A 27,134-nucleotide genomic window follows, 5' to 3' on the forward strand; every position below is an offset into this window, starting at 1 on the left:
AATAGCAGAAGTTCGTGAAAACGTAAAAATTCATCAAAACTTAAATGATTATTTAAAATACATAAAAAATTAGGCATTTAGCATATCCACCTTAATTTTTTACAGTTCCTTTTTGATTGATGGTTGAAAAATACACCACAGTAAATCCTCTATTAACCATTTCACATATGCTGTATTAATGCATCGCTCATGACAATTAGTAGCTCGAGCGTTTGTGTAATATAACCTATACACATCGATCACCCCCCTACACAAGTCGGCGATGTCACTTTTAATTGTTTTTCACGCGTCCGATCAATCAGACAGCCAACAACATTACAATCCATCATCAAACCTGCGCGCCGTTACAAGCTACCATAACCAGACTGCATTGAATTCAGAAATTTTCGCGATTAATCTTTTCGCGAGTCGAATCGTCCCCAGAACTATTGTGGAAGAGAAAAATTGATCGAGGGGCTGTTGCTATCAATTTACAGACGCATCGTATTAATAAAGCGAAATCATTAAGGCCTAGATGTCGTCGATCACGTGAAAATTGATAGATGGTGTTTATCAATGCAAAATAGGCGCGATTACCTTTAACCATTAGCGCGGCATTATCAGTATTAGTCTATTGGCCGACAAACTGTATTTTAATTGTTGGAATATAAGGTTGCAACTAGCAACTAATATTTGACCGCGATATTTACCCATGCACCACAAACAGTCTTTTTTTATTATAAACGCTTTTAAATTAAATATGCATACATATATGTATCGGCCACCAATCTCTATTTCGCATAGATGGCAAAAATTGCGTTTGATAGTGTGGCTATACCGATCATGGCAGCGGACTTGAGCCGCGCCAATGCTACACTTTTTCTTCTGTAAGTCTGGGGTTTACCAATAACTCAAAAACACGTACAAAGAGCACATCTTTTCACAACAAAAATATAAAAACCTAAAACCTTAAGGTGGACAACGATGACAAAAATTCACGTTTAAATTTTAAAAATAAAGCATGATTTTTTTTAAACAAAACCATTTGACTCGCAAAAAAATTGCATACCTAAACACATAAACACCAATTACAAATTATATAAATGACACAAGATGGCTTAAAGTGACTCTAAGTGACTTAATAATAGCCGTTTTCAATAATTTATGACGTTTTTAAACCATATTGGAATTTTCGGTATTGTATTTTTACAAGGCTGACATGCGTTTGAACTATAACTGAACTCGTCTCTAAAAAACAAGCGCTTTTTCGTAGGAACAAAACGCTCAAGACCTCTTATAACACATCTGTGTTGGGTGCGGCGCATATACTCGAGGATTTTGATTGATAGCTAGGTTGTAGGTAGGCCAACGCAAAACTAGGCCATGTCGACAAGTCATTCGCGCAAAAAAAATCATATAAAACCACGTGTAAAAAATGTATAATTTATATTGTTTGTTTCAACTGCTTTAAAGATGAACTTAGTTTTGCCATTTGTTCATCTGCAATATATTATTGTTTGTGGTATCGTTTTTAAACTGGTACTGTTAATGGTCCATGGAAAATAAAAAAAAAAACTTCCAAAAAGATAAATAGTGTTTTTGGGGACCTATGATTTAAAATATAACCACAATATTTCTAAATACAGAGGTATGTAATATCGGCAGTAAGGTGTAGTGGTAAGAACACTTGCTACACCACCATAAAGTCGTGGGTTCAATCCCCACGGCTCTCCCTTGTGTAAGGCGCTATAAACGGTATAAACTCCTGCAAAGCCAGCACTTAATCAGCAGCATAATTACAGGGCAATTATAATCTCTATAATATCCCAAACTGCTAAAAGGCAACTCGAGACTGGGTCGGAGTAACAGATGTTACTCTATGTTTAGGTCGCACATTCGACCTTCCCACATCTAGAATAAAGATATAAACAAAAAAAATAGATATTTTAGCTGTGTAATCCTTCTTAAAATTTGTCTGCAAAAATAAACACCCCTGTTTATTGCATATTACGTAAACCCTGACCTTACCTTATATTTGTTTTACATGTCTTGGCAAACACAGGTAACCCTACTTTAAATAATGAAATTTTATGAGGTCCCATAATTCAATATTGTCTATGAGAAGGCAACAGTTGGTAAAAAAATACACAACACATAAAATAATAAAAACAGATATATTATATAAAACACACCAAAAGTAATATATATATATGCCTACCTATCTTTGTTTTAAATTTATTGTGTTGCTTCTACAACTTATTTGAATATTTTGAAGAGTTTTAGACATTTTTTCAAATGGTAGTTTTTGTTGTTTGGGCCAGTACAATTTTTGTTTAAAAATTTATACATAAATTTTTTTGTAACTTTTTAAATAGTTTTTGTATAATCTAATAAATATACCAGACATTCTAGAGTAACTTTTTAATGTTTAAAAATGGGTAACTTTCTGATAACTGGGCATTTCATATAAACTTTTTAATCTAATTTAATTGGCAAAGATATTGTAATGTCAAATATATATATATAACAAATTTAGTATTTCATTTTTAAATGTAATATGAGATTTGTAAGAAATTTAGCAATCGATATGTTAAAAATTAGTCATTAAAAATAAAATATTTTATAAAAAACAGTCTTACTATTCTATTATTTACTTAAACCTCTGCAGTATATTTTCACATTGAGAATGTAAGAGAAAGTTGCAATCTAATTTCTAGTATGGTATATATATTTAAAAACAAAACATATAAAAATACTTGATCGAATAAATGGTATAAATAAAATCATCAAATAGATAGCAAGTATTAATTGTATTTTGAATGGGTAAGGGTTAAGTTAGAGTTCAATTTATCCATTTCTTGTGCTCCATTATGATTTATTTTTATTTAATATTATTCAATCCAGTATATTTACAAGAACACTATAAAAAGTAACATGAATCACTTACCATTTAACTTTTGTGGAGCACCTTGCTTTTTCCTTGTCATGTTGAAGATTAAATGTAAACAAAATCAACTTCATTAAAATGTAAGAGTATGTACAATTATTAGGTATTTATCAAATTATTAACATCTATATAAAACAAATAATTTGTAATAGTCAATAAATTAAACGATCTTCAATAAAAAAAATATATAAAACTGCCGACTTTGGTCGATTTTAGAAACTATTTCTTACTGCAAATTCTCAAACATACAACACTTTAAATTTATTTATTTCCAAAATAAACAAACTTTAAGTAACATTTGGCCTAGTTTCAAAACACTTTTAGCAATTTAAAATATCATTAGTTTAGTAATATTGCCTATTTATAGACCAGCGCAAATATATTTCGACATGGCAAACAGAAAATTTCTAGCCTTATTATATGTAAGCAATAAGAATTAAACCCAATACCTTATAAAGTAAAGCCAGTGTCCTCATCCTAACGATTCATTACTTTTTATTAAAATAATTCACAAATTAGCAGTTTGAATTTATTAATATAAAACATGTGAATTATAGCCCAAAATGTAAATTTACTCCTTGCATAAATGCCCAACATTTAGCAACAAAAGTTGCCATAAAATTAAGTTAAAACTGTAAAAAATGATAAGAAAAAAAATTAATATATTATTTCTGAATCCCACCCTCTTTTTATATTATTAAGCCATATAGAGAATTAAAAAAATCAACAATAGTTACAACTTACAACCAAAAACGTAACTACCTGAGCTTAATAAATAGTAAACAAAAAACGAGCATGTATTATGTGCAAGTGCATAAATTTGCAAATTGGCATTTGTCTAACTTTACTTAAATCTACAATGCCAAAACTTTAAACTAATTAAACTATAGATTTTTTGCTTTACTTTTGTTTTTCTACTTGCACTTGCAGGCAATTTTTAGTAATAAAAATTGAAAAAAAACAAGGGCTTTAAGTAAACTAATCAAGAATCAATGTTTTAATTGTCAAGTCTGCTAACAGTAGTTGTAACCGCATAATGACTTTCCTTACATATAAGCATATGTACCTTTCTGTTTAAAAATAGAAATTATAGTGGAGTTTTAGGTAATAGTTGTAAATTAATAATTTTCTTCAATTTTTATTTTTTTGTGCAAGTAATTAGAACAAATTAAATCATATATAAATTTAAACAAATTTTGAATGGTTCTTTTACGCCGTCTGACGGAACAAAATTTGAGAAATTTTGAAAGTTAATTTAAACCTCCTAGGCCTTGTGCTTTTTCTTGATTTTACCCCCTTGACCTTAGAAAACTACCACTGAAATGCTACTTTCATGTAATAAAATTTAAATAAGATCTAATACATACATACAAGTAATAATAGGCCTTTACAATACTGTGAAAAGATATAAATCAAAGTTACTTTGGTACAAATACAATCACGCAAGAATAAATAAAACTCTAAAACTATTTAACTAATAATATTTTAAACTGACAGCGGGATTTAAACATTTAGTAAGGTAAAGTAAAATGCCATATATATTCACAATTTACAGTTATCAAAAAAGAAAGGGGAATTAGGGGGCTGTAATTTTGTTAAGCTTACAAACTAAGGCATAACCTAACCCCATACAATTTTTTTTTTGAGAGGGGTAACAAAAATTGGTCAAAAAAATAGGTAAATAATTTGTTCAATCTCATTCGTCGATTACAAATCCTTTCGTTTTTTCCCAACGTGAAGAGGTTGCCCCTTCTTCCCTCTTATTTAAAGGATAGGAAGCACTTGTACTGCCAGAGCTTGTTGGTTTGCTTGGGTTTTTATAGCTTGCAGCTCTTCTTAGCTCTTCCGCATCAAACAATTGGTATAATTGCTTTATTTCAGCCTGATCGTTAAATGAATTTGGGCCAAACTTTTTCTTGAACCATATTCTCTCCTTTAAAAACAAAAATAGTCATATTATGGTTTACTTAATACTTTAAAAAATAGCAGCGTGGTGTAGTGGTAAAAACACTTGCTACACCACACATGAGGTCATGGGTTCAATCCCACTGATCTCATGCTGTAGTGCCCTTGAGTTAGGCACTATAAACGGTACGAACTCCTGCTGAGCCAGCACTTAATCAGCAGCGTAATTATCGGGCAATTATAATCTTTAATATCCTTTAGCTAGTTTTGTAAGTTCAGTTTTCTTTAAGCCCCTACAGTATTTTTTATTATTTACTCAAAAAATAGGCCTTGTGATGGATTGTATAAAAATTTGTAACCGCAAAAAAGTTACAAAAGTTTCAACAATTATTTTTGAGGAAAAGTTGGCCAAAAAAAATTATACCGCAAAGGTTTTAAAAGTTATTTTCTGTTTTTGTTTATTTTTTACCTCTGATTTTAAAATGCTGACATCAATGTTTAACATGGGATAACATTTGTTTCACCAACTCAGTCTTGGGTTACCTAAGGCAGTTTGGGATATTATAAGAATGTTAACCTATCATTAATCTGCCCAATAATTTTAGACTTACAAGAAGTGAAAATTGTTTAACACCATACTAAAAGACGTACTGCTACTACCCTAAAAGCAGTGGGGATCAAACCAAAGACCTCATGTTTAGAACCCACTATGCCATACAGCATGCCTTAGTTTCTGTGCAAGTGAAATATATATCAAAAACTTACAGCTTTAACAGTGTTATCTTGATAGCTTTGCAATTGTTTTTGAAAGCCGAAGTTAGGGTTTGCACAACTTCTCTGTTGCCTCACAGCATTTAATGCATTCCTCCAATCATGTTCGGTTGAGGTAATCATGTAACAGACAGTGACCGTAACACTTCGGGAAACACCTGCTAGGCTAACACAAAATTAAAATTAAATTTAGAAATGTAATTAAAATACAAGATGGTCAAAAAAATATAAAATTGCTGAAACTGAATACTAACAAACCCAATTATACCCAAAATCAAATTTTTATTAAAAGCAATAATTTGTTAAAAATTTTCAAAAAGCACAGTATTCTAGTTCTAATTTCATTCTTACCAATGTACCAATACAGCTCCTCCTTCCAGCCTATAAAAAAGGAATATTATTTAATATTTATTTTTAAAATCAGTTAATTTTCATTGTGTAGTAGTTAGAACACTTGGCTTTACTACATGATGGCCATGGTTTAATTACTATTGCTTCTATTATGTAACCCCAAGAGTAAGGCAGGCAAAGTTGCAAGTCAATATTAACCAAAACTATTTAAAAGAAAAAAATTAATGAATGATAAACTATCTGCTAATTTATTCGACTGTTGCAGTACTTGTTGGACATCACAAAATTATGCTAATTACCAACTGCATAACTTATTTAATAACTTACCTTGCTGTGTGAATGAACTTAATACAATCGCGAAAATGAGGTACTCTGAAACATAAAAAATGACATTTTAGAATGTGTTTTAATTACTTTTATATTTACTAATGCTCAACCCCACACTGCTCTCATGCTGCAGCGCCCTTGAGTAAGGCACTATAAACAGTGTAAACCCCTGCTAAGCCAGCACTAAATCAGCAGCATAATTACCAGGCAATTATAATCTATAATATCCCAAACTGCTAAAGGCAACTCGAGACTGGGTCAAAGGAATAGTTGTTTATTTATGTTTTGGTCGCACATTCAACTTTCCCACATCGAGGATAAAGATATATAAACAAAAAAATGCATAAAACTACTAAAATTAATCTGTCATTGTTAAGAGTTCTAGGTAGTCATATACTTTTTACCGTAAAAAGGCTAAAAACAAATGGACTTCTATTTAAATAAACTTTTTTTATATAGTGGTTAAGATCCCCTTGGCTATATAACATGAGGTCCTAAGTTTGATTCCTTTAAAAATAACATAACAAAGAAAATGATCAATAAATTCAAAAACTGCCAGAGCCAGGTAAATACTAGACCGATGTAATAAATGTCACTCTGTGTTAAGGATAAAAAGTCGACCTTTGAACAATAACAATAAATAAATATATAAAAAAGATTATAAAGACTTACAAATTTTGATCAGGATTATCTTGTGCAGAAATACATAAATATTTTTTTCCCTGCAAAAAAATTATGGAATTAGCAATATAGACTTGGAAGACAAGATAGTATTAAACTGTTAAGCACTACATCAGGTTGTTAATTTTATAAATTTTATATACCTTAACTATCGGTGCTGCATTATCATGAATTGACAATATGTGGGTGATTTGGTTTTTACTTAATTGCTCCAAATCCTTAGAATCTAAAAAAAAATGTCTAAATTTATTTATCCTTAATGTGGGAAGGCTGACTTAAGAAATTTAACATAGGATAACATTTGTTACCTGACTCAGTCTCGAGTTCACTTTGGCAGTTAGTAATAATTTTGATTAAAATTGCTTGATAATAAACCTGCTGATTGATTTTAGGCTCAGCAGGAGCTTGTATAAATTACAACATCTTACTTAAAGATGCTACAATGAGTATTAAACCCAGCAGCCTATACTATAAAGCCAAGTGTCATTTAAAAAAATATTAATCTCTATATTAAAAGCCTTGAGCAAGGCGCTATAAATGGTACAAACTCCTGCTGAGCCAACACTTAATCAGCAGCATAATTTTCGGGCAATTACAATCTATAATATCCCAAACTGCCACAGGCAACTCGAGACTGGGTCGGAGTAACTGATGTTACTCTATGTTTAAGTCGCACATTCGACTTTCCCACATCGAGGATAATGATATATACAAAAAAAACACTACACTATGTTGTCAACTATAAAGTTATGTTAGCACATACATTATAAAAGTATTGCATTAACAAAAACTAAGAATAAATCCATTAAAACTTCACGTTTAAACATTGAGGATAAATATACCTAACAAAAATATTCAATTTAACTTACCCATAAAATTTCCCACATAAAGATTTGGCAAAATCTAAAAAACATCAAAAAATTACAAAATACATATATCTATAAGTATGGTAAAATTACAAAATATAAATATATTGTACACAAAATATATCATTTACAAAACTCACAACTACCTTGGCCATTCCATTTCCCATCTTTTGTTTTTTAAAGATTAAAATCAAGTCATGACAAATTCAAACTTTTAATTTTAATCAAACTTGCAGCTTGCTATCACTGACCACTTGACAACAAAGTAAACAAAATATTATTCTCTATTATTCGTTAGAGTACTTAGACATAAATCTGTTGTACTCCTACCGTTGCATCAGAATTACTGTTGTAACTTAAATTGTCGCATAATATTTTGTTTCTATGGCTAGGCGTCTGACTAAACGACGCTACAACGTAAAAGCAGTTGGAATCGAACCAAGTACCTCATTTAATAAAGCTAAAACTTCTTACCGCTACATTATACTTACCGGACCTTTTTGTTTTTTTTATTGCTGTCTTTTAATAACAAACATTGATTAGCTGACGTGAAATTGCTAAAACTAACTAACAATAACAATGCTTGTTGTAAAAAAGTTAGCACTTTATCCAATGGTGAAATGTAGTAAAAAAACTACAGTACATATGGTCTTGGGTTTTAGTACATATGGTCTTGGATTTGAATCCAATTGTTTTTACTTTGTAACAGCAAGCTTTAGTTAAGTTGCCAAGACTCAACGAATCAATTAACCCGTTGATAGAACATATCAATAATATTACTTACTAGATTAAAAATGATTAAGTTAAAAGTCTGCCCTTTTCTTAATCGAAAATAGAACAAAAAAATATTCACTGCGTTTTGTTAAATTCCGTTTTTATCGCTGTCGCTAGGTATTGCTAAAGAGCAGATTTCAACAATTTTTTATAGTTGGTTACCTATTTTTAAGAAATTTTACAGCCTCCACAATCCTCTTTTATATGGAACATTATAAATTTATTTGCAATTAAATATAAAAAATATATATAAACTATATAGCGGTACATCTAGAAAAGTAAAAAAACTATAGAAAATATAAGATAAAAAAACGGAGCGAAAATACTGCTAGAAGTTAACCTAACGCCCCCGTTTGTTCGATTTGCACTCTGTGACACAGTATCAGAACAGTCTGAAGAAATAGGGTGTATGACGTCATATTTGTCTTCCAATGCCGCGTTGTCGAAAGGCAGCGAGTTGTCATTCAACCAGTTTTTAATTAAAGTTAAATTCAATCGGCCTGTGTTGACCAGACCCGAGACGCATGAATCAAAACAAGATTTGAAATTCTTTTCATGCTTGAATTGCGAACAACGTCTATGTTTTCGTTTTTTCGCCCGCTTTTGCCGCTTTTTTGGGATCAAAAACGGCTCGCTTGTTTGTTTACTTAAAATTAATTGCGCAAAATTCGATTTGGTGTTTTTGGCCACCTTGATGGTCGCCTTTGGCGCATTTTCGTTTTCCAAGCGAAAATTTGATTTTTTACTGAATTTTCGAGGACCATTGCACATTACATTTCTGCATTTTCTTCGAGCGAGTGACTCTTTAATATATCCCTTTTCGGAAAATGTTTTGCGTGATTCGCTTCCCGTATTCGAATCATGGGAATCGGAACTCGATGACTTAGCAGCGGGCTGTAATGGATGTTCGTCGCCGCATAATTGATTTCGAGTCCGCAAGGATTTCGTGAACTCGTCAGGAATCTGAGCTCCCACTGTGAGCCGACGATTTCGCGAGCGCAAAGTAACCGTGGCGTTAATAAACCCAGCTTGAATCTCGACATGCTGGTTTGGGATTATTTCAACGACTCTGACGCTTCCGCTGGTCGTCGAACCGTCGGTAAAAGCAGAAGGCAGGTTGGCATTGTCAGTCGTGGTAGCGAGGTAGACTTTTTTCTGGGCGCAATCTCCGGCACTTCGAATGAGAACAGAAATCTATATAATAAAAACAGATTTAAATAGTTTGGATTTATAATTGAAACCTCTTGACCTAAATTAAATTTGGCTTTAAGTTTTGCTAAAATAAAGTTAAGGCACCAGTGTAAAAAATATCGATTCGTAGCGTAATGGTAAGAACACATGGCTTTACTACACAAGGTCTTGAATTCAATTCACACTGCTTTCATGTTCTAGCGCCTTATAGAGTCAGGCCTTATAAACTGTACAAACTCTTAAAAAGTCAAAGCCGATCTTCAGATTAATTTCGGACAATATGACCAACAATATCCCAACTGTCTGTCAAAAGCAACTTGTGACTGGGTTAGGGTTACTCTGGTCTTGGTCTGTAAATGTTTTTTTTTCCACAACGAGGACAATTAATTTAAAAAAAACGGCATTCTTAAATTATTTTTTATTTTGCAAAATCGCGTGTAACAATTTGACCTTCTTCTAATTATTTGTTAGTAAAACAGCAGCGACAAAGTACTTAGTTTGTTTCTGCATTACAATAACACAAAGTGCTTCAGTTGACGCACACAACGGCATTCAAAATTCCACGTGTTTACTACATATTTAATTAAAGCAAGTTGTCGTGTTAGCGTGTTCTAATTTAGCCTCGTTGCTGTCGGTTTAATAGGATTACTGAAGTGCCCCTTTAAAGCTTTTCACACACTTTAAAACGGCTACTTGGAAACGAGGTTTGTAAAACAATCGAATAAATGTGTGTATCGATGTGTTAACAGCTAAATCAATTCGCCATCAGAAGAGTAACATGTTGACCCTATTTTATGCGTAATGAATATACTCATAAGTTAAAAGCACTTTTTGTGAACGATTCAAAACATATTAATCTCTATTTCAAAAGCTATATGAATACATTCGCTAACTCCACTTTTTAACAAACTTAATTTTTTAAGGCCTACTAGCTTATCAAGATATTATAGAAAATAAAAAAACTAAAAAATCTATAAAAATATGTAAAGTTTTTACGATATTGTTAATGTAGAGCGTCTAAATGGGATGAAAGAAGACCGACTTTACAGTCCGAACATAATATTAAGCGGGTCCATGGCATAGCAAGACAAATAATTTTTAATTAAATGTAATTTTTAAAATTAAGGAACTCTGTGCCGTTTATTAGAGTTTTTTCTATTTATACAAAGACATGGAAGCCACAAGATTCAAACCTTGGCCCTTTGCGTCTTAATGCAGGGTTGTATCTTTTTAACGACCATGCATTAAGAAAAATTCACCCCCATGTGAAATGAAAGTTTAAATCACCGTATAAGCCAATATGTGAAATATAAATCAATTCAAAAATATATATTTTATACCTTTGAAGCATAACTTTTCTTTAGGTCATTCTCGTCCTTAACAAAAGTAACGGTAACTGCAAGGTAGTCGTTGTCCAACAAGGACCATGTCCCTTCTAGATAACAACTTCTTAAATCGCCTACATAACTTTGTATTTTTGAGCCTTCCAGCAGCTCGCATTGTTTTAGGGCTGATCTTCCTTTATAAGTGCATGCGCTATTTTCTCGTACGGTATGAGTAGTTAAGGTTGTAACTGAGGTATTGGGGGTGGCGGTGCCGATAACTTCTGTAGGGGGTGACATAGCCTGTAGCCGTTTGTGTTCAGCAACCACAGATGTGCAGTTGCATCGTTTCAAGTTCTTTTGATTCATATGCTCGATGGAATGAAACAACAAATGGCCGCGGCAAAAGCGTCGTATTCGAGACAGGCACCGCTGGTATTTAAGATAGGCTTTGCACTCTGCAACAACATTGTCATCTCCGGTCTTCAGGCGATGCATTGCCCGTGAATAGGGCTTGTGACAGCGCTCTACCGAACACCCCCTGCTCTGCCTTCGAGCTGAAGCTGCAACAACAATCAAAACTTTTATTTACCAAGCGCTCATTCAATTAAGGTAACGAAAGGTTAGGCTAAGAACAACATTGCGCACGCGTTGCTTTAAGATCTTCGTTTATTGACTTTAAAGAGAGCCCAAAAATTAAAAGTAAACATGATGTTGCCAGAGAAATATGTCAGATTTAATTTGGGACTATGAATGGGAGAGGGCGCAACGCAGGTTGATCACATAGCAATATCACGGTACTGAGTTTACGTGCCTAAACTATAAGCCAGGCACGTTTTCAAATGCCGTCTAAGGTGCGCAAATACATTACACAATGGGGCCCGAAACCTAACGTTATATTTAAACAGAGCCTACCAGGTGGTCTTATACTGTAATCATTGTAACCCCGGTCTTAAAATAATATAGATTATTAAATTTACTTGTCAACGGCTCTATAGAAGATTTTATGGCTCACCTGTGCCCATATAAACGAAAATTAAAATGAAGATGAAATAGCAGGCTTTGTTGATTCTAGTCCGTGGAATTTGCTCAAATCTGCCCATACCAGTCCATAAAATCGATGATTTGAAATCCTTACAGCCTCTCGATAACAAAGTTGATTTTCATATTAAATTTTATTACTTAATTTTCTATGACAATGAGCAGAACTGTTAGCAAATAAATAAAAAGAACACGGCTGCTTATTAGGCTATTGATTTATACTACGCTGGCATGATCTAACAACATTATGTAATAAAATTTTATGGACGTTCTAACCGTTTTAACAGCAAGGCAAATAAGCGATCAAAGCCCGCCTAATAATTAAATATATTTCCCAGTTATATAATCTGATAATAGCATTATTTCCATTAATTACCCAAAATCCTATTTAAATTTTTATGGCAGTCTGGTAATATTTTAATTAAATTGAGAATTTAAATATTGTATCTTATATTTTGCACTTGACTGCTTAAACAATGATTCGTTTGACTCAGTTAGTCTGTTTTGTACTTCCAATTATTAGCTGATTAAAGTATTAAAAATTATCTAACATAATTCCCAATTTTTACATTAAAAACTTGCACAATTATTTAAATAGCAATTTAAAAGCTAAAACAAACATATAACACCTTAATTCCTAACTTTAGGCCAAAACTAAGCGATTATAATCTGACAATTTACTTAACTTTTAGCTGGCCTATTTCTTACAAAGCCGCGTTACTTAACATTTTGCTAGTAGCGGTTTTCTATGCGCTATACAAAAAGGAAATAGGAGCCGCCTAGCCCACGGCAGCAACGCACTTCACACCTCTGTGGTTACAACACAAACAACAAAGAACGAACACCTGGGCCCAAAAAATTGCGCTTCGACTTCTCATAGATTAAAAACGCGCAACTGATATTCGACTAATATTTGTGTGATGATACACATCACTTGCGACTGAAACTAATTTCGTATCTGACTAACGTTATTATACACTGGCAGTGATCAACAACAGTCGAAGCCCATGCAAGATCAATAATCACGCACGCCGTTCTTTTGTTAGAAATTCGGTCAAGCAGAAAGGCATCGTTATAGCTTTCTATTGAAGCGGAGACCAGTTTTTATCAGTTTTTCCCTATGCTTTACAACTGTATATAACCAACAGCCGCGAAAAGACTAAATGGAAGGCTGAAAATCAACACAAGAACCAGTTCTCTGACTTGTTTTCTTTTCCCCCAATGTCAACACTGATTCGAATAAAAAATTAGGCCCGGAAATATGTTTGAATAACAATAACATAGCAATGATAATGGCGGCAATCTCATCTTATTAGTTTGGGGGAAGCGGCCAGAGAGCGTTGCTATTCAAATACCAGGTGAAGCGATACAAAGGCCCAGGTGTCGCGAGCGACATTTATTAAAGGACTGAAGGTGTGAACCGTATAATTAACTGACATCGAGTACGTGTGTGACCAGGCCGGAACAAAGCGACTTGAGCGTGCTACGGTAATTGTCAAATTACCTTGTGATCAGCGAGAACATGTTTTTAATAATGATAGATTATTTATTAACGATATTTATATGGCACACAGCTGTCGCAATATTACAATATCGTTTGTGGCATTGTAAAAAGATATATTTCACTTAATAAATCGCTGTGATAATTTATTTTTATTTGTACAACCTGACAATTTCTAGTTTAAACCGGGTATAGTCAGGTTTTTCATTTCAAGCCGTCCAAACACAAAGAACTGACGTACTAATCGCATGACAAATTAAATCTTATTACCAATTTTAAAATGCAATATATTTAATGGTCAACTGCGTCAAACCGAATCAATTATCCCTTCCGTATCATATAAATCAGATCGAATTCCTACAAATTCGAAAGATTAAAATTACACGCTTGCCATTACATTGAATGGCCGCCAATCCATTAAACAGCAAGTGCTGAATAAATAGCGCCAACAAAGGCCCGTTCGAACGGCAAACTTAGTTTTTTTCTAAATCGATCATCACACTTGATTAGGTAGCCAATAAAAATTTTCCAGCACAACACGCGGTCAACATTTATAAGCAACAGTACATTAATTTTTCGACGGCCGACAATATTAAAGCACGTTATACATTTTAAATATAATTATGCTGCTGAATCAGTAGGTGTCGATGTATTTTACTGAAAAATCCAACGCTGGAACATACTGCTTGGAGGTTTTTTAGTCATGATATCAATTTGTAAAAATATTATCTGAACGACACTGTTTGGGTAATTAATTAACGCTTTTTTATCCCAAAACTATTTAGCTAAGTTTAAGAAGTAGTCCTTAAGTCATCACAATTTAACGGAAGTAACACTTTCGCAAGGTTCCCACGCACCTCAAAATAACACTTTTGTCTGACCACACTACTTAACTAAAACAACGGCAAGAAATTCCTAATCAGCGCAAAAGTCATTCGTAGCTATAGTACTTACTGACTGAAAAGTCCCTTTAGCAGTTCAGAATGTTTTAATTTATATAATACGCAACAAACAGCACCTACTTATATCGCTAATGATCAAGCTTGCTATGAAATTCGAGTTAACCTTATTCGTAATCTGGGTAAGAATTTCAATGTAACAGATTTCTTGCGCCATCTCGCGGTTACTTTTTTCTAAATATAGACGTACTTTTGAAAAATTTTTCCTATTTTTTCTGATAATTAAAAATCGTATATATATTTTCATGGCAGTGTTTTTGTTTGGACATAAGTCATAATAGAGATAATGTTAAAAAATATTAATGTTAAAATATATTTCAGGCCAAGGTCTTAAATTAAATTTAATCAAAGAGTTGCAAAAAGCCAGTTATTCTCATTGTAAGTTAACCGAATAAAATATTATATTTTAATGATAGACTTTATATTTGTTTGGTCTTAAATGTTTGAACATATTGTTTGGTCGAACAAACGACATTTCTCTTTATAACCAGTTGCCATGGTCGATCGGCATCCGTTTCGGGTTACGGTAAAACATAATAGTAGAATTAATGTTAAAACTTGTGCAAATAGAACAGTTTAATTGCATAAAATAATTGAAAAAATATTTTATTTAACTAAAATGAATTTTTTTTCTCAGACGCACTAACAATTATCTGCTAATAAGTGTGAGCCGATTCTTCTAAAATAATGTCCTTAACTTAATCGAAGTTCTGGCTAATTAACTTAGGTTAGTTTGTAGAACATAAATTTTTACACAATTTTTAACTATTCTTATTTATAAAGCTTTAAACTCGCCCAATTTAAATTTGTTTAAGTTTACAACAAATATTTGGAAAAAGTAATTGGTGCAAAGTTTAGCTTTTAAATATTAAAAGTAAAATGTGTTAAAAGTGATTGTGTTTCTTTAGCTAGCAAGTATCAACGCAACATACTAGTTTGTTAAATAAGAAGTTAACTTAATTTTACAGTTGAACGGCGCTGAATATAATTATAGGTAAATTTGTGGGTATAAAAAGAAACAAAAACACAACAGTGTAAAGCAACGACGCGTTTCCCTTTTTAAATCCATTATAAAACTCAATATAATGTAATCGTACTTAACTATAAAACGTTCGAGAGTATAAATATGCTTATGAATTTGTAAAAAATAACAGTTAAAACAATCAATCTTTTAGATAATGTTTTTTTTTTGAACAGAGCTCGATATTCGTTTCCTACTAGAAACAGTTGCATTTTCTAAGACAATTTTGTAGATTGTTTTGAACAAAAAGAATTAATATAAATAAATAATATTATTAACAATTAAACTCAATAGGCAATGTTTTAAATAGATATAAAATAGTTTTCAGCAGAAGTTAGAAAGCTTTAACGTTGTTTTACAATAAGCTTAAGTTATATTTTTTCTGAGAAGGTTCAAAACGAATACCATATTTGCAAAGGTGGGCACTAAACCGTTAATGCGTTAATCGTTAATTGCGTTAATCGTCAAAAAGTTAGATTTTTCGATAAAATTTAACTTATAAGTTAACTTTAAAAATCGTTAACGGACCTGTTAACTTTCGTTAAATTGTGCTTCCGTTAAATTAAGTCCGTTAATTTAATATTTTTACAAGTTTACCATGGTAATATAAAAGTATATATGTTTTATTTTGCCGTTTAATGGGTTTAATCGTTTCAATTTTAAAGGATGTATTGACGATGTATGGACGATGTATTGACTGACGTATATACGATGTATTGACGACGATGACGATGTATTGAAATTTTAAACGATGCAGTTTTGAAAACGTCATTTAAACTTACGTTCGTGTAGTTAAAATATCAACTAAGATAAAAACTGCTGTTTTATTTAAATAGGGTCGTTTCTTTGTTTGTTTTATTTAAATTTTAACGTTAACGTTTATCGATAACTACCGTTACATTTTGTTTAAATTAACTTATTAACGTTAACGAAGTTAATATACTATGTAACGAATTACCACTTAACGAAGTTACTTTCTCGGTTAACTGTGCCCACCTTTGCATATTTGTAACGCTAAATAAACATTAAAAGTTTTAAACATGCAGGTTCTATGAAAATAAATAAATTTAGTTAATTACTTTTTAACATTTATATGAAAATAATACAAACAAATTACCCATTTTCTTGAACAAAACTAATAAGGTAATTAATTAGATAACATAACAAAAAATTACGGTATTTTAAAATTAGATGTTTAAGTGAGTACACTTTTTAATAATTACAAAATTCAATTTTTTTTATTTAAAATATGTTCTTTAATTTAAATTTTTAGAAAACATGAATAAGGTAAGAACTAAAAAAATTAAAATTTTACTTAAATTTTGATTTAATGCAATAGTATATTTTTCATTTAGATTATCTTTTAAAACTATGTTATGTTAAAATAATCCTTTAGGGTATATTTTAGTCATATTTTACAAATATAATATATATTTTTTAAACAAAATAAGAACATTTTATCCAAAAAATGTTAAATAACTTTAATACTTATTTTTAAACAACCCAAACAGTTTAAAATTTTTATTTTTGGTATTTAAATAAAAATAAAATTTAGTTATTAACCTAAAAACTTAATACTACTGTTTAAATCACTAATTTTTAAGATCTAATTAATGTTTTATGATTTTTATTTTTATGTTCATGGAACAACAGCATGTAAGTATTAAACAAAACTATTTTAACAATCTTTAAAACAACTTAGTGTTAAAATGATATTTCTTACTTAATGGAATTAACTATGTAGTAGTATTATTATAAAAAATAGATAAAATATAAACTATAATTTTAATGCAAATTAATACTAGACTCTGAAAATGGCTATAGAGAAATATGTAGGAAGTATGAACAAGGTAATCACTACTTACTCAATAAATAAAACCTGACAGTTTAAATTAAAGTAATCTAAGTCATTAATATATTGAAAAATTGTATTCTTATTTGGGCTTTACCCAAAGTTTTGTAATAAAAGGCTATCCCTGTCTGTAACTTTTTAAAAATAAAAACATTTTTCCAAAGATAGCACATGCTTTACTTAAATTATATAAATCTTTAACAGTTTTGTCAAGACCAGGCTTTGGATAGAAAAGAGTTCGAAAACCAACATCAAAAAGCTGTCGAAAGTGCCTCCAAATTTCTTCCTTCCAATCAAATAAATCAAAAAGAATTTTTGGATTTTATAATCAGGGCCAAAAATGAATATGATTCAAAGAACAACAAATATAATACGGTTTGAATAACACAATCTTTTTTACGTTCATTAGAACATAATTTGGCATTTCAGAATAACTGATGTACAAAATGGGCAATATTTTCAGCATTTTTTTTTTAGATGATACTTAGAGCTAAAAGCATGTATGCAGAAGAAATGGAAAAGGTAGATTACAATTAGTTTAATACCAATAGTGTTAGGTTTAAATAAAGATGAAATATTTCAATAGGCTACTTCATTTTTAAGCATTCTACTAAACCTTTCTATATTGTTATATTATCCATACAAAAGGACCATGTGATAACTTATTATTGTCTATTAAAAAATATATATTTTTTAGTTATCTTTTTAATAAAAAAATATTTGAAGTTGCAAGACACTTGCTATATCACTTTAAACACAAATAAGCAAGACATTACATAACTAAAATATGAGTTTATAAAATTGCTAATCAAACCAATTTTCTGAGCTTGGCAGCTATGTAAAAATCATGCTCTTGATGAGGAAGGATTAGAAAACAACCATGAAAAGTCACTAAGTATTGTTAAAGAGTTTCTTTCCCGTAATCTTTTTAACAACAAAAACTTTCAAGATTTTATAGAACTTACAAAAGCAGATTATAAAAAAATCAATGCAAGAAATTGGAAGGCAAGTTAATTTGTTAAATACAATTTGCTATAATGAAATAAAAGGATATTTAACTTAGTACAAATTATATTTATTTCTTAAACAAATTATTGTTTGAAACATTTGATAGTTATTACATAATTTGATCATTTACAATAAATTTTCATAACAATATACTTAAATAATAAAAAAAAAATTTTAATTAGAATATCAAAGAACCCATAACTATTAAATTATAATAAAAAGCACCTACAACTTTTCAGCTTACAAGACACACAATTTTCTAAAATAAAGAAAAAGGGGCAATAACAATGTGTTTTAAAGAAATGTTTAAAATAAATTCAATTACCAGAAAAAAATGTAATGCAGGTCAACAACATTCTTGAACAAGACTTATATGAAATTGCAGATGAGTGCAAAACAACGACATTAAATCTCAGAACCACTCAAAGAAGCTTAACTGAGGAAAAAAAAGTAAGTAGCAATTTCTTTTTATGAACTTTTTAGGTAAAGTTTTTATAGCTTAAACTGTATTTTTCAAAATAAATTATTTGAAATTCTTTTATTTTCACTTACAAGGTCCTAACAGTAAGCTGAAAATTTGTTTTTAAATCTTACAGACAAATGAATGTTTGGCAAAACAAAATGAAGAATTATTAAAATTTAATGACACACTTTCTCGAAAATTTCAACACTATGAAGAACAACTAAGGCAATCAGAAAAGGTATACAATTTATTCAATATAGTAAAAAACAAAGGAAAATACTTTAAATAAACTTGAAGATATTATTTAAGAGTTTTTATTAACACAGAAAATCATAAACCTTAATATGGAATTGCAAACATGGAAAGAAAAATGGTCCCAAAAAGATAAAGAATTGGAACAATCTCAAGATCAATCTACCAACAAAATCAAGGTAATCTGGCAGCGTAGTGTAGAAGTAAGAATACTTGCTACACCACACATGCGGTTGTGGGTTCAATCCCTACTGCTCCCATGCTGTAGCGCCCTTAAGTATGGCGCTATAAACAATATTAACTCCTGCTGAGCCAGCACTTAATCAGCAGCATAATTACCGGGCAATTATAATCTATATAATATCCCAAACTGCCATAGGCAACTCGAGACTGGGTTCAAGTAACTAATGTTACTCTAAGTTTAACGCTGCCGGTTAAATTTGAACCAACTCAGACATACTTTATTTGTTTAACAATAATAAGACAAAAATTTATGTTTTACAGTTTTACAGTCCAAATGAGGTTGAAATATCCACAGACAAAGGTTTTCTTGGTAGAGGAGGTTTTGGATGTGTGTACCTAGGTTTTCTTAAACATTGTGGAGTAATTGCTATAAAATGCATTTCATTAACGGGATCCAAGCTTAAGATTCAAGATCAAAGAGACAAGTAACTTAACTTTAAAATTCATGTAAAATAAAGTTAACTAAATGTCTAAAAACTTTTTTGTATATATTTACCTATACTCAACATGTTAAGGTCAACTTCATGACCTAAACATAGAGTAACATCCGCTACTCTGACCCAGTAATTTTGGCAGATTGGGATATTATAGAATATAATTTCCCGATTATTAAGCTGCTGAAAGGCACTACAGCATGAAAGCAGTGGAGATCACCTTATATCGTTGGTTCCAGAATTAAATATTACAGAAATGATATATTTAACTTGCTAATTATGTTATAAGACAAATGTGGTAGTTTTTTTTTTTATTTAACTGTTTTTCTAAGGTTTAGAATAACTCAAATAACATATTATCTGTATAAAAAAAGAAAAACCTAAAATTTTATTTAAAATTTCATTTAACAGAATTATGCATGAAATTGATATGTGTTCACAAGCTACTCATTTCAATATAGCTAGTTTCATTGGTTATACTGAGTGGGGCTCAATAAATCATAAGGAACTTTTACCAGAAATCGGAATTATTATGGAGTACATGGGGGGTGGAAACCTTGAAGATTTAATGGTGACAAGAATTAAAGACATTAAAAACATACCCGCAGTAGTCAGACTTAGATTTGTTTATGACATTTCGTGTGGCATTTCCTTCATCCACAACCTGCAAAAAGACCAAAGAATGACACATGGAGACTTGAAAATCGAAAACGTCCTCCTTTCAAGTGATCTTCATTGCAAAATTACTGATTTTGGTGGAGCTAACTTAGCAACTGTGACTGAACAATCAGATGTTGTTCTGAATACAAAAGGTGGGGAGCACACATGGCTCTACACAGCTCCAGAGCGACTTGCAAACATTAACTTAAAAGTTATGACAGCAATGGATGTATACAGCTATGGCATGATGCTTTTTATGATTCTTGCTCGAAGAAAACCATGGATAGACACCGAAAACAAGGAAAAAGAACATCACAAAAGTTTAGTGTTATCTGGAAAACGTCCACTTTTGCAAGAGATAACCGATTTAAAAAAATCAGTTTCAAACAATTCTGGAAAACTTATCACATTCCTTGAAGCTTTAATGAAAAAATGCTGGAATCAAAATCCAAAATCTCGTCCCAAAATGATTGAAGTAAGAGATCAAATTGAAGAAGAGCTTGCAAGGCAAAAGGATGTAGAAATAAAGCAAAGCATTGTAAACATTATCAAAGAAATGAAAATTGTGCCAGCGTTTAAATCTACCCATTCTTTTAAGCCAATTAAAAATTGTAGTTATTAACTGTAAATAGTGAAAAAATTTTTCTTATAAAGACAAATTTTAATAAAGGAAGTTGTCACATATTCTATATGTCAATGTTGTTTATTGTAGTTAATCAAAATGTGTTTGATTAGGAAAAGCAATTGGAATCACAAGATTATTCCAAAAAAGTAAGCCTACGTAAAAATATACCAAAATATAAAGTTAAATGTAACAGATTTTAACAACTGCTGTTATAAAAAGTTATTATTAAATAGACATAAATATATATTTAGTACATTTGAATCACTTTATGATGTTTTTTAACCATTATTTTTTATTTGTATAATTACACTTTTATATAATTTCCAATTGCATTTTTACATTATTGTTATGCCATAAAAAAAATTCTTATTAGCAATTGTAAAAGAACTAGATAATGCCCGATACGTTTTTATAGTTAAATAAAATAACTTCTAAAGTTTACATTAGATTGTTCATTTTAAATTTAATCATACATTTTATAGAACTAAAACAATAAATTTAGATACTAACAAATTAAATTGTTAAATTAAAAATTCAAAAAACTGAATTTTCAAATGTTTAACACCTGCAAATATTTTTTTTAAATTACATCCGAAGTAACTAATTTACCTTAAAAAGTGGTCCAAAGAATATGTCCCATTTTTAAAGAAATTTTATAAACAAACTCCTAATCATGTTTTTTACAAAGTTGTATTAAGCCAACCAACGCTCATTAAATAAGTAAAATTGCAAAACTATTGCCCAATGCCGCTAACAGTGTAGTGATGTTATAATAAAAAAATTCTTCAAATAATGTTAAAAGAATTTCCATCAAACAAAAAGAATTGTAATTAAACAATTCTTCTATTTTTCACTATGTCTGTACGTGGTGCACAAATTTTAAAATATCTTTACAAAATTTTAGTTCAAAAATCCAAATAATTTACATAATAAATAATAGTAATAAATATATGACTAGTTAAAAAATAACATAGATCTAATTATTTTCCTGTAACAATTGTTTAGAATAACAACGCTTCGTGAACAGAAAAGATGTGACATTTTAAAACAGACGTGTTGTTATAATTTTTTTTGTATATCTTTACAGTTACTCCGACCCAGTCTCGAGTTGCCTGTGGTAGTTTGGGATATTATATAGATTATAATTGCTCGATAATTAAGCTGCTGATTAGGTGCTGGCTCAGCAGGAGTTTATACCGTTTATAGCGCCTTACTCAAGGGCACTACAGCATGAGAGCAGTGGGGATTGAACCCACGACCTCATGTGTGGTGTAGGTGTAGCAAAGGTTTTCACCACTACACCACGCTGCCGGTTAAATAATAGAAGGACTAGGCATTAAAATTGCGTTCTTTATGCTGTTTAAAAACTACAACAGTCTGCTAAACCACTTACCAACTAACAGAATTACATTGTTAAGTTTGCTAACACCAAAAAAATCAAGAAACTTTTACAAGATTGAAAAAACGCTGTATTTAGAATTAACCATGTGCCCAGTGTTGTCATTTAAAAAAAATGTTTATTGTTATAAATATTAGCATATAAAACACGTTTAAATAAATAATACTTTAAATAAATACGTATAAATATAAAAATATTGAGCTAAGTTTACAAAGACCGCCAGCGTGGTGTAGTGGTAAGAACACTTGCTACACCACGATGAGGTCGTGGGTTCCATCCCCACTGCTCTCATGCTGTAGCGCCCTTGAGTAAGACGCTATAAACAAAAGTTTAACTTTTAAAAGGTTTTACGCATTTCGATATAACACTCTTGTTTGGGCACACTAATTAACTAAAAACAATAAACAACCTGACAACCTTAATACTGTGACGAATCCGCCATTTTCTTGTTTACGCTAAGTGTTATTATCTGTTCCTCAAGTCATGTGTTTACACCTCAAGTCACGTGTTTACACCGTTATCTCTATCATGTGGGTTGTATCACGTGATTTATTAGTTAAACGTGTTGCAATGTATTATATGTAGTATTCGTTGTACAAGCTTGTGAACGATTGTTTGTGAACATTTTCGCAATAAAATCTATAAGATTTAAACGGCTTTCATACAAAAGACTATCTGGCAAATAAACGTTACAATACCTGTTAAATGTTAATTGTGCTAAAAATGTTGCATGCCTATGTCTTTGTTGTCTTTTAACGATATTTCGCAAGTCCTGCGTATTTAAATTTGGGCACTGCGCAAAAAAGAACGCCAATTTAACAATTTTTTTTAGGATTACGTGTAATGAGTATATAAATATATATATATATATATATATATACAAAAATCTAGCAAAAAACTTTACAACAAGAAAGGCACAATGAATAAGATTAAGAAATTGGCTGTTAGAAACATGTAACAGATAATAGTTTTTCAAACTTCTAATAGTCTTTTAAACTTATAACTGTCCAGAATATAAACACATTTGATTTACGCCAGATCTAAAAATTACAAAATATTTTTATATTTGCTTTAAAGTTCTTTTTTTACTATGTATGATTAAAAAACTAACCACCAAAACACCACATTTTATTTAGAAAAACAGTGTGCGTGTGCAATTTTATTATAGGATTAAAACCTGATAGGGTTTAATATATAATATTTCCAAAAAATATTCTTATTATTTTTTCTCCGACGTTCCTTATAAGGCTTTTAACATAAGGGTAGATTTTTAAATTCGTATTAAATGGTCTTACGTAAAACATTTTAATTAATAATGCACAATAAGTCCGATTTAATTTGTTTTTACTAATATCACTAATTGAGGGTATTCACTTTTTTTATGAGAGGTTTACATTTAAGCAGTATAAGCAAAAAATAATAATTTTTTTTAATTACTATAATTTCTTTTTTCATAATTAGACCTTCTGAGAACAAAAATGTTAAATTTTTTTTAAATAACTTAATTGCAGTTTATTTTATTTAAAATTAGTTGAAAGAAAAATTAAAACAATTTCAGAAATCTAAAAGTTATTATACTTAAATTTCAAATTATTAAATTTGGAAAATGGAAAATACTGCATGTCTAAGCGAAGCTTCCTATTGTAAAGCTTGCCAACCAATTTTGGCAATCTCGTTGGTCATTGGGTTATACTTACTAATAAATAAATCGTTGTACCTGTTGTATTACACAAAATCAAAGACGAATCTCCCCGCTATTCTGACTTTTTTGGCGACGCTTTTGTTTTTCGGTTACGTTATTTGGATGGAGCTTATTTTTAACAAGGTTATAGATTTTAAGGTTTGTAAAGTCAACATTTTTATGATCTTGTTCTTTACGAACCTAATTCGCACCATTATATATTGGATTTTTTGGCACAGAGAGCGGTCAATATCGAAAAGAAACGCCCAAGCTAGTCCGGGGTCAAAGAAAATTCGAATCTTAAGCAATACTATTCTTGGAGGAATTATTTTAATACCATGTTGTATTACAACCTTACATATGTTGCAGGAAAAATGCAGGGGCAAGACGCCACTTGAATTTGCAATATTTTCGGCTCTATGCTTACTTAACAAGGTGTTTGATATCCTACTTCTTCTACTGACCCTGCGTCCTATCATAAAGAATATCACAACTGTAAAATTAGGTAGAAACAGGGTTTCTTTGTTAGAAAAGGTGGTGATTCGATTATGCATTACCACGACACTGGCCGTTGTTAACGATGTTTGGTTTTTGCTATTTATTATCTTTAGCCCTAAATCTCAACACCATTTAATTGCAGTAACAAGCACATTGAATCTTGTTTTCAGTTTAATAGCAGTAAATTTATCCTACGGCGACCATAAGCTGCAGTTTTTTCCGTGTTACGGTCATTGTTGCGTGAGATCCATATACTCAAATGCAACAGAACGACAAAGCACAGATCAAGACAGAAACCTAAGCAATAAAAACAGGGCAACTGTATTAAATTGCAACATTTATTTGCCCAAACCGAAAACCGAGTCCAGTCAGCAGTCTGTTGTTAAAAGCACAACTACGTTAAAAAGCGTTACCAAATTTGTGGAGAATCACGACAAGGCTAGCTGTAAATAAACTTTCGTTGTGAAGTCTTTTATGACTATTAATTTGAGAACAAGATTATTTGATAAATAAAATATGGTTTGAAATCATTTGATTATTTTTAATATTGTAACAAATGGCGTAAACATCCCAGTTGCCCCAATCTTTGTTGTACTTGTCTAGTAAAATATTTATCTGTATTGACACCTTCTGATAAGGCGTATTAGTTTTGGGCGCGAATTACTTCGTTAAATATGTTGTGTTACATTAAAAGGGGTTACGTTTTAAAGAATCTGCTGAACGGTTGTATTTGGTCGTTGCTAGTATATATTTTGTAAATAAATGTTATATACTGAACTCTGTACTAGTTTATGAGTTGTCGAATAGGTACGGCAGTAACTAGACGAAAAGTATATGTAACAATATAAACCTTTATAGCTAAATAAAAATATGTATAATCATTAATAAATTTAAAAAAATTTCATAAATTATAATTTAAATAAATACTTGTTACATTAAATAGGTTTTACTATTTGTCTTACTGTAATTTAACAACAAAAATTTTAAAAGTTTTGTAGCATTATTTATTAAATTTCAAACAATCAGGAATTTAGTTGTAATCATTGTAATCAAAAAAACTTAAAATTTGAACTCATTTTTTTCTCTTATTGGTTTTACAAATACATTGGACCAAATTTTAAATAATTATTAAAATTGATCTTTGACTGTTAATGTATAAACAAGCATGAAAATATAATAAACAAACAAAAATTAATTTTTAAAAATGTTTTTAAATTACTTATAACATTATATACATTAGACTAAATATTTAATGCTTAATATCGATCTCTTATTTTTAATGAACAAACAAGCATTTAATGATAATAAACAAACAAAAATTAATTTTTAAACCCGTTTTTAAGTTATTGATATCATAATATACAATTGACTAAAATTTAAAGCAATAATTACATTTTGAAACCAAGAGGATTGAAACACAAACAACAGACCATAATTTAGGAACTTTATTGTTTAAAAAACACAAGTTATTCAAAATATTTTAAAGCATTATATTAACAATAACAGAATTTTCGAAATTGAAGAATTTAAACCATAAAATAAAAATACGTGCTGTACAAAAAACGAAAACAATAAAAAATAAACCAAACTAACATCTAGGGATCTTTTCTTCTTCATTAGATTTCAATTGGTTTCTTGAGCATACTCTTCAGTTGCGTTGTAATAGATAGAACGTTGTTCTACGAAATTAATTTACAACCATAAAGTAAGATTTATACTAAGCCTTATGAGCCAAGTGTTTAAAATTAACCTAAAGTAGATGCGAAATCATAAACAAGTAAATTAATACAAACTTTTTGTTTTGTTTTTATTCATGATAAAAATTCCAAAAACTCCAAGCAAGATAGCAATAACTAAACCAACCTGACATCCAACCATTAAAAATATCCACTTGTTATCCTTTATAAAATCTAAAGCTAAAATAAGCATAATTATTTTAAAGGCCAATTTAAAAAAAAAACACGATTTAAAAAAACTTTACCGCCATTTAAATCGGAGTCCCTTTTGCATTGGTCAGATTCTACACATTCATCTTTTTTGTTGTTAGTAAAGCCTAATGGGCAGACGCAAGACTTGTTCGGAATACATAACTCTTTACAGGGTGGTTTAGGGCTTAGATTTTCACATTGTGGAATGCAAAATCTAAAAGATTTTTAAATAGTTCAGTACGTACCATTTTTTTATAATCAGATAATTCAATACAGTCCTACTTAAACATTTACTTGTAGTAATAAACTACCTGGAACAGCTTGTAACCAATTTCTTGGGAAGTTTACAAATAACTTCACAAGTTCTAGAAGTTTTTTTTTTTCAGAAATATCTGCAGATCTTAAAGGAAACTTTGCAGTTATTGAGGTTGGTGGAATAGTAATAGTTGTATCAT

General features: G+C 30.5%; 4 protein-coding genes across 5 annotated transcripts in view; 1 reads left to right on the plus strand and 3 right to left on the minus strand.

The window, feature by feature from the left end:
* LOC145759232 (uncharacterized) overlaps positions 1–3,045 on the minus strand; it is a 29,879-nt gene extending 26,834 nt beyond the window's left edge. For both annotated transcript variants that reach the window (XM_082573009.1, XM_082573008.1), the window contains exon 1: positions 2,927–3,045. In XM_082573009.1, the coding sequence (XP_082429135.1) occupies positions 2,927–2,966 (40 nt within the window). In that variant the 5' untranslated portion in view covers positions 2,967–3,045. The remainder of the gene's footprint in view (positions 1–2,926) is intronic.
* A 1,199-nt stretch (positions 3,046–4,244) lies between these two features.
* Positions 4,245–8,148, minus strand: LOC145759407 (dual specificity protein phosphatase 22-like). The gene is made up of 8 exons (XM_082573231.1): positions 7,974–8,148; positions 7,831–7,864; positions 7,105–7,187; positions 6,953–7,002; positions 6,281–6,325; positions 5,954–5,983; positions 5,597–5,768; positions 4,245–4,859 (listed from the first exon to the last, which is right to left on the minus strand). Exons 1-8 carry the CDS (start codon positions 7,992–7,994, stop codon positions 4,623–4,625), a joined length of 672 nt encoding a protein of 223 aa, XP_082429357.1. The 5' UTR covers positions 7,995–8,148; the 3' UTR covers positions 4,245–4,622.
* Positions 8,149–8,807: 659 nt separating this feature from the next.
* Positions 8,808–12,300, minus strand: LOC145759465 (uncharacterized). The gene is made up of 3 exons (XM_082573301.1): positions 12,130–12,300; positions 11,133–11,677; positions 8,808–9,795 (listed from the first exon to the last, which is right to left on the minus strand). The coding sequence occupies exons 1-3, from the start codon at positions 12,215–12,217 to the stop codon at positions 8,872–8,874; spliced, it is 1,557 nt and encodes a 518-aa protein (XP_082429427.1). The 5' UTR covers positions 12,218–12,300; the 3' UTR covers positions 8,808–8,871.
* Positions 12,301–17,443: 5,143 nt separating this feature from the next.
* LOC145759468 (uncharacterized) lies at positions 17,444–21,565 on the plus strand. The gene is made up of 9 exons (XM_082573304.1): positions 17,444–17,486; positions 17,693–17,863; positions 17,966–18,010; positions 18,323–18,493; positions 18,842–18,946; positions 19,093–19,197; positions 19,286–19,390; positions 19,716–19,879; positions 20,300–21,565. Exons 1-9 carry the CDS (start codon positions 17,451–17,453, stop codon positions 21,168–21,170), a joined length of 1,773 nt encoding a protein of 590 aa, XP_082429430.1. The 5' UTR covers positions 17,444–17,450; the 3' UTR covers positions 21,171–21,565.
* The last annotated feature ends 5,569 nt before the right edge of the window (positions 21,566–27,134 follow it).

The sequence above is a fragment of the Corella eumyota genome, chromosome 7 (genome assembly GCF_963082875.1).
Source record: "Corella eumyota chromosome 7, kaCorEumy4.1, whole genome shotgun sequence".
NCBI classification, from domain to species: Eukaryota; Metazoa; Chordata; class Ascidiacea; order Phlebobranchia; family Corellidae; genus Corella; species Corella eumyota.

Bases quoted from the DNA above. Each gene is read 5' to 3' on its own strand.
- LOC145759468 (XM_082573304.1), top strand. From the start codon at position 17,451: ATGGCTATAGAGAAATATGTAGGAAGTATGAACAAG. The intron at 17,864-17,965 runs GTTTGAATAACA...TTTTTTTTTTAG, and splicing joins AGAACAACAAATATAATACG to ATGATACTTAGAGCTAAAAG. The intron at 19,391-19,715 runs GTAATCTGGCAG...TATGTTTTACAG, and splicing joins AATCTACCAACAAAATCAAG to TTTTACAGTCCAAATGAGGT.
- LOC145759407 (XM_082573231.1), bottom strand. From the start codon at position 7,994: ATGGGAAATGGAATGGCCAAG. The intron at 7,188-7,830 runs GTAAGTTAAATT...ATTTTTTTTTAG, and splicing joins TTATGTGGGAAATTTTATGG to ATTCTAAGGATTTGGAGCAA. The intron at 6,326-6,952 runs GTAAGTCTTTAT...TTTATGTTTCAG, and splicing joins GATAATCCTGATCAAAATTT to AGTACCTCATTTTCGCGATT.
- LOC145759465 (XM_082573301.1), bottom strand. From the start codon at position 12,217: ATGGGCAGATTTGAGCAAATTCCACGGACTAGAATCAACAAAGCCTGC. The intron at 11,678-12,129 runs GTGAGCCATAAA...TTGTTGTTGCAG, and splicing joins TTTCGTTTATATGGGCACAG to CTTCAGCTCGAAGGCAGAGC. The intron at 9,796-11,132 runs GTATAAAATATA...TTTATTATATAG, and splicing joins AGAAAAGTTATGCTTCAAAG to ATTTCTGTTCTCATTCGAAG.